The sequence below is a fragment of the Biomphalaria glabrata genome, chromosome 12 (genome assembly GCF_947242115.1).
Source record: "Biomphalaria glabrata chromosome 12, xgBioGlab47.1, whole genome shotgun sequence".
Classification (NCBI taxonomy): Eukaryota; Metazoa; Mollusca; class Gastropoda; family Planorbidae; genus Biomphalaria; species Biomphalaria glabrata.
Window position 1 is genome coordinate 24,707,005 of NC_074722.1, and position 12,604 is coordinate 24,719,608.

General features: G+C 37.3%; 1 protein-coding gene across 7 annotated transcripts in view; it reads right to left on the bottom strand.

The window, feature by feature from the left end:
- The window catches only part of LOC106061348 (RNA-binding protein Musashi homolog 2-like), a 291,717-nt gene that overhangs the window by 267,215 nt on the left and 11,898 nt on the right, over window positions 1-12,604 (bottom strand). For all 7 annotated transcript variants that reach the window (XR_008773920.1, XM_056005718.1, XM_056005716.1 and 4 more), the window contains exon 2: window positions 1,237-1,277. Coding sequence is in view for 6 of the 7 variants with exons in the window: in XM_056005718.1 (XP_055861693.1) it covers window positions 1,237-1,277 (41 nt within the window). In the remaining variant the exon portion in view is untranslated. The remainder of the gene's footprint in view (window positions 1-1,236; window positions 1,278-12,604) is intronic.

Genomic DNA, 12,604 nt, shown 5'->3' on the forward strand with positions numbered 1-12,604 from the left:
GTTCTAGTCTATCTGATGTGTTCTAGTCTATATCTGATGTGTTCTAGTCTATATCTGATGTGTTTTAGTCTATATCTGATGTGTTCTAGTCTATCTGATGTGTTCTAGTCTATCTGATTTGTTTAAGTCTATCTGATGTGTTCTAGTCTATCTGATGTGTTCTAGTCTATCTATGTGTTCAGAGTTGGAGGTTAGGACTTTGGACCGTTTTCATAGCTTCACTTTCACAACATAATAGAATATGATATAAAGTTTGATATAAAAAAATATTTTAAAACTAGAGTTTATGTTTTATTATGTTTTTAAAGTTGTTGTTTTTTTTATTGACTAAATAAAAAGTTAATTGGTGTTATCGGCAATTTTTTAAATTCTATTTAAGGATCTTAGGAAGGGAGACAACCAATACTGTATATACATGTGATTTGATTACATCGTGAAAAGGAAGCACCTTTTCAGAAAAAATGTACAACGAAGGTTAAGTTACATTTTGTGGAATAAATGTCATTTAAAACGTGCATATAACTGTTGTCTAATATATATATTAAATAGAAACAGACTGGAAGAGACAAAAATAAATACACCAGTCATCACAATGCTATAAGTAAAAAGTAATGAAGTATAGCTGTACCAATCTAGAAACAATAGTAAGTAACAGCACGATATACGTAATATTGTAGTTTTGTCTCACTATAGTACACATGTTTCATTTCTCATTGTTGTAATGAACACTTGTTCTAACTTACAGATGTTTGAATGCAAACATTTCATATTTTGAACTACTGTCACACTATACACAGGAGACCTGCTAGTCGATTGAATCAATGGCTTAATGACTATACAATTATTTATTACAATGTAGCACTAATATTCTTAAGTAAGAGAGAGAGATTATAAAACTTGTAACAGGTCCTGATCTACGGGTATACCGTGTCAGACCTCGAGACTGAGGGAGTATCCCGACTTGACGTTTTCCTGTTTTCAGTTTCTCCTATGTCAGAATAAAACAACAAAACTTCTACAGCTCAAGGTACACGTGAAGTCACAAAGCTACCCCCAAAACCCTTTCCCCAAGCTGCAACAGTTAAACTCTACGGGGCCGTCTCAAGTCGTAATAATAGGAGGCCTGCATAGTTTATTTGCGCTAAGCCTCAACATTTCAAAGTCCGGGCCTGAAACATTACACACACACACATACAGCCACACTTACACACATAGATATTAACGTAAGATACACACCTCCTGTCGTCTGCCAAGATAATCCACCAACAAACATTTTCCTGTAAACAATAGAAGAAAGAAAAAAATTGATGAGTTTAAAACAAGAAGCGAAACATAATGCCAACTCAGGGGAATATTCTTATCTAGTCACACATCTTTATGATACCTTAATAAAATGAATGCATTTCAACCAGTTTTTGTCCTTATTTTAAAATCTCATGTATTGCTTCATAACCAGATCACACTGTGTACCCCAATGTGGTAACACTGTCGTTGAGTTCTTATCAGTTCTTATTACCAGAGAACAGACTTCACCAGATATATCACTTACACAAAGCTAACAAAATGTATCATTGATTATATTAGTCCCTTTAACAAGAACAAAAAGCAAAAAGGTACCTAACAGTCCCCATTTATTATCTTTATCAGAAAGAGAGAGACAGAAAGAGAGAAACAGACAGAAAGAGAGAGAGAGAGAGACGGACAGAAAAAGAGAGAGAGAGAGCAACAAAGCGTAAGCAAGGAGAATGAAGTAGGATAGTAATAAATTCAATGTTATATTTTTCTATCTATCTATCTATCTATCTATCTATCTATCTATCTATCTATCTATCTATCTATCTATCTATCTATCTATCTATCTATCTATCTATCTATCTATCTATCTATCTATCTATCTATCTATCTATCTATCTATCTCTCTATCTTGAAACTCAGGAGCTAAGAAGCTAGAAAGCTATTGTCTCTGCTTATATCCCACACAATTTCAGCCCTAACTACAATTTTTAGACCCACACGTTCACACTCACACATTCTCACACTTTCACACATTGACAACTACACACATTCACACTCACACATTCCTTCACACATTTCCATATAAACACAGTCTTACATTCTCAAATTCACAGATTCGTATACGCGTTCACACTCACACATTCTATTACATCTTCTCACTCCTACACATTGCCACACAAATGATAAGACCCACACTGATACTAAGATAATGAAGAAAATCAAAGGAACAAGGCAGATGTTTTACGTTGGTTTTGTTTTTTCCCCCCATTTCCTGGAGTAATTAAGATATAAATGTTAAAATATTTCGATAATTTGTTTTCTTTTTTTAAAAGATATAGATGGCCTTACAAAAAGAGACAACGAAAATCTGGCATATTGCTGAGTCACACAAAATTAAGTGCTTAATGGAGCCAGACGGGAGCCTACTAAAATGAAATAAATCAATGGGTTCAAAGTTCACGTCACTTTGAGATCCCCTACAACCAATACAATAAAATAAGATGACATTTAGATGATTTTTCTTAAGTGAATTTCGTTCGATAAACTACGTAGTTTTGTTCGGTTCCGCATAAATCGTCTAGTGTGGCAGCGAAGATCGTGAGGCAAATGAAATGCCAACTTTTTTTGTTTGTTTGTTTGTTTGTTGTTTAAGCAGCTTGAATGTCTAGTATTGATTGACTTTATTAACATCGGGTTTGGTTGGACCTGTGCAAGACTCCATGCGTGGGAGTCTGTGGAAGCATTCGATGTAACTGGAGACTTTGTTTAAGTGTTATTGTATTGTCATGTATTTTAAGTGCTCCACCGAATTATCTTTTTATCTTATCTTATCATTAACAGTGGTTCCTTGGAAAAATAAACAAACAAAACAGTGAATACATTTTTACACGTGTTTATGTCTGTGTCGTCAAGTCTTGTTAATGAGAGATTGTAATCATATTAATTGATTGAGCTCTCTACTAGTGGAGGCTAACCAGGACCGTGTTCGTTAGCACCTGGACAGTGAAGAGATCGTATGTGTGTTTGTCTTAGCATACGGACTAAGAAATGTCTTTTTAATTTTGTGTCTTTAACTGGCCCAGGTTTAGGTGCCAAGTTGTGGGAGTGAAAAGAGAATCCAAACTGAAGTGGCTTCGAGACCTATATCAAGCGCTATCCAGTTTCTTAAGTAGTGCATTTCTGAAGCTTATGAATAGCAAATTAATAACGAATAATAAAGAAAAAAAAAGGTGCCTCCATATAGCTCTTTGCGATCTATAAGGCAGATGATGTAAAAGGCCATCTATTTCTGTAGCCGATCGCTAATGATGATGTCACGTGGTCAGCACAACGACCAAACGCCTTTATTTTTTTCCGAAATAATGTCAGGTATCCATTACAGTTGGGAGAACTCGAAAGGGGGGGGGGCCTAAAAATTCAAATTCACCAAGATTCGAACCCGAGACACCTAGATTCGGAAGTGAAACGCCTTACCATTTTTTTAATTCCAATTTTTGAAATTATTTTTAAAATCGCGTATTAAACTGTTTTGTATCATTTGATGCGACTATTGCTACTTCTGTTATCCAATGGATCAAATGTAATGTATAGTATTGCTATCCGTTTAGAGTTGTTTAGACCACGAACAAAGTAAGCGTATCAACTACTTATTGTACGTCACTCAGACACAAAGATCGCTTGTGCTTTATAAAGACGAAATCCACACCTTAAACTAAAGGTGGCGGGGGCGTTCAGTAGCGTCTCCTTCCTGTCTCTGTGACGTTATCTCTTCCGTTGACGTCATCACGTGCATGAAAATGTCGGTACCGCCCTGTACACAATCAAATCTAGAAAAAAATGTATAGACTTAGCAAAGGATGCAGCTAAAGGGGTAAAACTTAAATAAGTCGGAGACAAACTCTTAAGGAAATGACGTTCGTGGCAGTCAGTATGTAGGTAGACCAATAGAACAAAGACTCATTGGCGAACTTATTGGCCTGGAGAACTAACACTTTTCTGAGCATGTGATGAGCCGAATTAGAGCGCAAAAAAAAAATAAATAAATAGTCCAATAGAATCGAGGTGCTGTAGTACCATAACGCCCTGCGAGTAGAAGTATCAAGGGAGGGGATAACGGAGTGGCGTAGATAAGGTGGAGGCGATGGGGGTGGGGGAATTTGAAAATCCCCCAGGGACCCCACTTTGTTTTTAGATTTCATTGACAGTGCGGTACCGAAATTATTTTTTTTACATTTAATATTAAATATTACACTATTATCGCATGTCATGAAGTCGAATGTCAAATTGTAGGGGCCCCTAAAGAGGTCAAGCGCCCCCCCCAGCCCCCAAATGATGGCAAATCCCCTAGCTACGCCACTGTGATAAGGCCTGCATTCAACAGGTTGGGACATCACTGATAAAACTCAAAAACAGAGAACATGACATTTTATGCTTACATATATAGATGCGGCCTCAGAACGAGACAGCTGGAGGTCACTCACCAAGGACGCGAGATACACATTGGAGACCAAAAGAAAATCCGCCGCCGAGGACAAATGCAGACGGCGAAAAGAAAATCTAAATCGACCACCTTAGGACAATGGTTATGCTTGCCCTGAATGTGGCGAAATATGTAGGTCACAGCTGGGGCTGCGCAGCCACGGGAAATACTGCATTCCTCGCTAATCTTCCGACTGGAAGACAAGCCTTATTATTATTATTATTATTAATATTATTATATAAAACCTTTCAGTTTACTTATTTTATAAAATTGTTTTACTCGTATTAGTTCTATATCTTTGTAACTACAGACTACCCAAGCGTCAATCTATGTTAGCCCTCTATCACGTGATAAAGAAAAGTCTTGTTCAATGTAGATAATAGTCTTTCTGCTCCTACTTAGTCTAACACAAAGTTGCGTGCCAATGTGCTATGCGCCAGGAGGCCCATTGACTTCGACTTTAGCCTGATTTTCTTTCTGGGTGTGCTCCCATAGCCTTTGATCATCCAAGATCATCTGCAAGACAGCAGTTATTTCGTTTCGGACTTATCTCTCCTAGATGGATTCCTATCAGGGCTGGCTATATGGGCATTGGGGCAAATGCCCGGTGGGCCGATACCCGGTAGGGACACCTAAAGGGCCTCATGAATGCCATTATATAACGTATTAAACTTTTAATAACAGTAATTATAAGTTATTGTAAAAGAGGCCGTCTGAGCGGCGAGTTTTTTTTTAAAATCTTTACAGACTCTATAGTATAATGGTAATTTAATCTAACACACTTTCCGAAATAATGTAATAGTTAACATCCTTCATAATTTTAGGACCCACACTTTTAGCGATTAAAAAGCAACGTAAGGCCTACTATATTTCTTACAAAGATAGATTTCATTGTATGCACGCGTTCAGTTATCGATACACTATCAAACTTGACATAATGACTTTGAGGACAGATAGACCTCGAAATGAATGTCCATCATATAATATACAATTTAAGGGCCGGGTGGTATAGAAATGCCCGGGCCGATTTTAACACACAGTCCGCCCCTGAATCCTATCCATAGTTAACGTAACAATTTTAGCTCACTATACTCGCTTTTCTCAATCAATCCTCTGAATTTATAAAATGTTGTAAGTGAATCTCCTAACCACTGGAATACCCCACCTCATCCTCTATGACTCCAAAGCAGTTGGACCGTGTCTGTTTTTTTTTTGTTTTTTTTTGATACTCAATAGGCTTTTCCTTAATCCATCACCTGGGGAAGCGCTTGATAGAAGGAGGTACCTCCCCCAAAGTCTTTCTACTGTTATTAGTTAGCTTAGTAAAGTATACACATTTATACATAATATTCATATAATTTAATCCAAGCTTACAAAATATGTCATACAAAAATCGATGTTTTACGCAAGGGCTTCAAAAGGTAAATTCTACTTGCCCAGGTCTGCGCCTCGTTTACCCGTATGTCAGCTTACGTATTGCCGCGCACCCTACTGAGCGTTTGTTTACAAATACCGTGACGTCCACAAACATATGCACGTTGATCACATCTGACATAAGATCACCTCACGCGCAATGTAAACATGACTGTTATTTATAGCACCTTGCAATGGTCCACCAGAAGGGGGAAGGGGGCGTCCATGTTGCAGTTATTGGCTGTTATGTATAAACATACACCGCGCAACCTGCCCCCATGTTGCAATAAAGGCTACTGTGTATTACACATTTAGATAGATACAATAGTGGGCGTTCTTCAACTCGATCTGTAATATATTTTATTACACAAATATATTCTTTGTTTCGGTTTGTTTCTTTTCCTTTTTGAATCAAAGGTCCCAATTTCCTAGCTTTAAGCATGCGTCGTTTTCAAAACAGAGTGTATCGATGGAACTTAAGCTTAGAATCTAGTCTCTAGTCTGGGCAGAAAGCATTTCGTGTTTAGGGCGCAAGTGTCCGTGTAATCGAGGGCTGTGCACGTGCATCTTGTGTATGTGCACCTTGTGCACGGCACCTTGTGCACCGGTATATGTTAGCCCTATACATGTGCACCATTAGTATGTAAGCTCTTTGCAATGTTATCCTGAGCATGTGCGTCCAGCGTGTGTGTGTGCCCTGTACAGGTGCACCGTGATTATGCAAATATTCTAAAGTGCATCCTGTGTAATGTGCAACAATATCAATTGAATTTGTGGTTAACGGTTAAGCATTGAAAAATACCACCAATAGTGTTTTTACTGGTTTAAACGCATGTACATCAACATCGGGATGGCTGCCTGGTCGTGCAGTTTGCGCGCTGGACTGTCGTTCAGATTTATCGATGGTCGAGGGTTCAAACCCTGCCGCTCCCATCCTGCGGGAGGTTCGGACTGGGAAGTAACTATCTTCGACTCTGAAGGAACATCCGAAACAAGTTAAACATTTTACAAGGTGGTCCATTATGAACCTCTGTACTTCATTTTGTATTTTTGTTTACGTACATAAGTACATTTATGGGTGGAAGAAATCTACATATTTTAACCCATTTCTGAATTAATAAAATGTATTATTTGTTTGTACTAGTTGGTTTTGTTGAAAGTTTAGACCAGACAGCAAGATGTTTCAATGGTTGGCGTATTCAAATAAAAAGCTTCAAATATTTATTAAGAAAATTATATTAGATGACAAAATTATTGCTAGTCTCCTTAGAGCGAATGGTGTAAACTACAATTAACATTACGACTCTCCATTTCTTTGCTTAATCTCCAAGTCAGTCCCAAGTAATCTCTTTCACTCCCACCATTACCCATGTGTTTCCTGTCTGTATGCCCCGCCCCTTTCATTTACATCATTTCCGGAACACATATACACTCGATTACTAGCAGACGTAGAGCTCATCTCTTGGAGACGCAAACACAGCGGAACTATTAATTCAAAATTGATGTTCTATGCCCCACCCCTTACCGAGTTATCGTACTAACCACTAAGTTATAATAGCAGAAAAATTTAACATCTTCAATTTATATAAGACAGTTGATTCATCCATGATTGTTAAGAAAGCCCCCCTTTATTGAAGAAACGATTTGGGGGGGGGGGATTAACTTTGTGAGCATTATTGCACTTGATAAAACTATTCATTATATTACCAATAAATTAAACTAATATTTCTTTTTTTTTTATTCACATCACGTTTTTACATAAATCTTTTCAAGATATCCACGTGACCTTTCTGTAAATATTCCGTACCTTTAGGATATGACAGTTACGGCATAAGGCCAACTCTACTTTAATGAGGTGAAGACAATCTCAAAACTCTTGTAGATATCTAGAGCTACCTACAGCTACTCAAGAACACCAATGACATGTCTTTGTTAGTTAAATAGATTTATATTTATTATATTTATATTTATATTGGGTAAAACAACAACAACAAAGACTCCAATACTGTAGTAGGCTTTAAATGAATTGAAGAACATGAAAATAAGGACGCAAATTTTGTTATAAATAACATTACCACTACAATTATTCTTTAATTATCACTTCAAGCGGGGGGCGCGTTGGCTGAGTGGTTAAGCGCATCATGGCCGAACCTAAGCTCCTTGAGTCTAGGTAAAGAATGGGATTTTTAGGGCGCCCCTGAGTCCACTCAACTCTAATGGGTACCTGACTTAAGTTGGGGAAAGTAAAGGCGGTTGGTCGTTATGCTGGTCACATGACACCCTGCTCGTTAACCGTTGGCCAAAGAAATAGATGACTATAACATCATCTGTGCAAGGTCTGAAAGGGAAAACTTGTTTTAATCACTAAAAGCACTAGAACGATAGCTGCTATAAATGTCACTAGAACTGAAAGAGCCGCTACAGATACGAAGGCAAACGCAACATTTTATACCTAAAATTTATCGACAAGACTATAAAAGGCAGTGGCGTAGCTAGGGTGGGGGAGAGGGAGAGAATTTGACCCCTCAGGCCCCCACTTGAGGGAGGCCCCTAAATGAGTGTTGTTTTTACATTAAATATTAAATATTACGTAAAATGCAGGGCCACCAAAAAGGTCAAGCCCCCGGACCTCCAAATGATGGCAAATTTCTTACTACGCCCCTGATTAAAGGCATGTTCTATATATGCTATGTAAAATTCGGAAAAGTGTTCCCTAGTGCCATTAGAGCATGTACCGGATTGCTTCAATCAGCCGGCAAACCAATGACATCAGAATTTATATTTCACCAGATTAACATCTGGGTATGCGCGGACGTTATTATCGTCTCTTGTTGAAGTAGCGTCAGTAACTTATAAGATCAGGTAAGAATAAAATTAAAAAAAAAACTGCCCTGTTGACCACAAGGGGGGAAGTTAACTTTACTTACTATGTATTAGAAGTGAAATATAATTTCTCAACGTGTATCACTATGAATACAGAGGATACTATCATGATTACAGGTAATAGGTTCTTCCCAAACCACTGAACAACGCCACGCCACTGGCATGTAAAGACTTCCTGCGACAATGATGTTGCGTCAACAGAATCAAGAGTTGGGGATAAGAACCTGGGATTCGACTTGTGAGTTTTCAGACATGAAGTTTATACCGAATAAGGCTCCTTCACGACAGCAGAGTTCAAACCCGGGACTATCCAATGATAGTTGGAAGAGCATACCACACGACCAGACATTGGAGCAAAAGTACGAGAACATAGCTCTCGTTGTTAATAAACTTTTATTTTAATTTTAAGCAATGGGTATTAAAATACAAAATGCACTCTTCATGTGTGTAGGTCACATTGATTGGCGCCCCCAGTGCAGCGTCCCAGTGCAGCGCCCCTGTGTTTTAGACCCCAAATCCACCGCAGATTAAAAAACAATCCCCAGCTAGATCTAAAAGGAATCGAACATAAATTGTCTGGTCTCTACGTAGCTAAGGAATTCAGCCTACACCGACACACAAACTTGGAGCCTAACCATTCCGTTCTCCCCCCCCCCTCCCACCGACACACAAACTTGGAGCCTAAACCTTCCGTTTCTGTCCCCATGATGACAAGATAAGAACGACGCTACACCCCGTCCCTTTTTATTTCCCCCCCCCCACTGATGTTCTCCGATACCTTACACTTCAATCATTCTAGCAATGCCCCCCCCCCCGTCCCCTCCATATTCTTCTCTCGTTAGTTTTTTTTAAATATTTTTTCGTAGAACTCATGCGTCGTGTGAGTGTTTTACGAGGGCTGAAAGCCAATATCCATCATGTTACTCCCTCATCCATGATCTTGTTTATCCAGAAGTGGATTCCCAGCACAGATATTGATCCACTGTTAGCAATTTAACAAAAAAAAAAGGGGGGGGGGTGATCTCCGTCAACCCCTCCTCCCCCCCTGTCTCGACTTGTCTTGCTTTTATAATTGTAGTTTTGTTTTGTTTTTTTTTTGTTTATTTCATCGTAAGCTCGTCTCGTTCACGGTTATAATGTCACGTCCCGCCCGGGAACACTTTAGCCAGCGTCCCATTCTGGTGGTCATTAACTGGTCACTGGAATGATTGTTTAATGTCCACCCTAATCGTTTCTCTCATCTATATGCCTTGCATGTCCAACTCTGTTGCTAACTTGGCTGATTTGTAAGAACACATTGATCTAACGAACATGCATAGAACTATTGTATATAAAGCTACATATAACAATTCTGTATAGATCTGCATATATCTAGTGTGTATAGATCTGCATATTTCTACTGTGTATAGATCTGCATATTTCTACTGTGTATAGATCTGCATATATCTAGTGAGTATATATCTGCATAAAACTATTGTTTACAAATCTACATATAGCTATTGTGTATAGATCTGCATGTATCTAGTGAGTATACATCTGCATAAAACTATTGTTTACAGATCTACATATAACTATTGTGTATAGATCTGCATATATCTACTGTGTATAGATCTGCATATATCTAGTGAGTATATATCTGCATAAAACTATTGTTTACAAATCTACATATAACACTATTATGTATAGATCTGCATAAAACTATTGTTTACAGATTTGCATATGACTTTTGTGTATAGATCTGCATATAACTATTATGTATATATCTACATGAAACTATTGTGTATAGATCTGCATAAATTAATTGTGTATAGATATGCATATAACTATTGTTTACAGATCTGCATATAACTATTGTGTATAGATCTGTATATATTTTTATCTACTGTGTAAATATCTACATATAACTATTATATACTGCATATAACTATTGTGTATTGGTATGTATATATCTGCTGTGTATGTATCTACATTAAACTTTTGTTTACTACATATAACTATTGTGTATAGATTTGTATATATCTACTGTGTATATATCTACATAAAACTATTGTTTACTGCATATAACTATTGTATATATAGCGGCGGGCATGGCTCGAACCCATAACTATAAAGACCACAGTCCAGAGCGCATATCGCACGACCTGCAATGATTCCTTTCAAAGTCTTTACTTTTTAAAAATGTACATGACTTCTGCGCGAGTCTTGTATGGTTGCTACTTACCAAATTTTTATCAATGAAATTAACTTTATGAACTTCTTTATATTTCTAAGATTCATACGCCATACGATGGTGATATCTAGTCAGTGCCTTTATTTCAACTATATCCTTAGCATCCAAGAACCGCAATATTACTTTGTTTTATGTCGAGAGCTACCCAGAATACGGACACGTTGACACGTTTTAGAAGCGAATATTTGATAGTGGCACTAACACAATAACTGTTGCATTATTTCAACATTGATTTAATATTGATTTAACGTGTATTAAATAGTGATGACCTTTACTGTTGTGTGAATGTAAAAGTTATCCTGCAAATTGCACTTATAATGCGTTTAAATTTTACAAATTTAACAGTAAACAGATTTTACTCTAACTCCAGGGTAAAATGTTCATACTGAAGAAGAATATTAATAATAAATCAATGTAAGTCAGGTGATTTTCAGAATTACAGTGACATCAATATCCAAGCTTCTTACAACAATGTAAACATATTTATTAAAGTTCAAACATGTACAACTATGTACTTATGCATAGGTAGATAGATAGATAGATAGATAGATAGATAGATAGATAGATAGATAGATAGATAGATAGATAGATAGATAGATAGATAGAAAGATAGATAGATAGATAGATAGATAGATAGATAGATAGATAGATAGATAGATAGATAAAAGCATATGAAGAATTATTAATCAAGATCACTGACACTGGCACACAGATAACAGCTAAATTGACACACATACACATCTGAACGACACAACTACACTTTCCCAGAAACTAGATTGGACGGACGGACAGACAGACAAATAGATAAATAGATAGATAGATAGATAGATAGATAGATAGATAGATACATAGATACATAGATACATAGATAGATAGATAGATAGATTAACGGACGGGCGGACAAAGAGACAGAAAAAGCTTATAAATACAACTAGAGTACCCCGATGCCATCAGTTTGCCTTATTAACTGGCTAGCCTGATTGAACGAGCATGTTCTGTGTGTCAAGATAATATCTATGCTTTAGGATTCCATCCAAATAAACGGCATGACCGATTAACCGAATTCTACTAAGAAATAAAATAAGCATGGAACTGATCATAGTCCAGATTATTTCCCAGCGTCTCTTCATGAGGGTGTAGCTATTACATACATAGGACACTGCATTTAGAAACCATGTCTCGTGCCTGGGATGGAATGAAAATGATTCTGTCCTATCTATGTCCTCAATAAAGTAGATCTACTTGGCATCCACGTATCTAGCCTTCAGGACCAGCTTAACACTTTACGCTCAATAAATGCATGTTTGTCTTTAGGAAACAACCATTAAGCCAAGACCACTTTATCCGCTGTCCGCCCCTATTGCCCATCCAAGTTATCCACTGTCCACTTGGAGAAAATATGGAGCGTACAGATCTTTAATCCTACCTCTTTCCCTCCATGTAAAACTGAGCCGAGAAACTCATATAACAGGCATATACACAAAAAACGAAAACCCACAATCAAATCTCTGTATCATTACATGCATTTATATATATATATATATAAATATAGATAGATAGATACAGTGCCGGATTTAACTCAC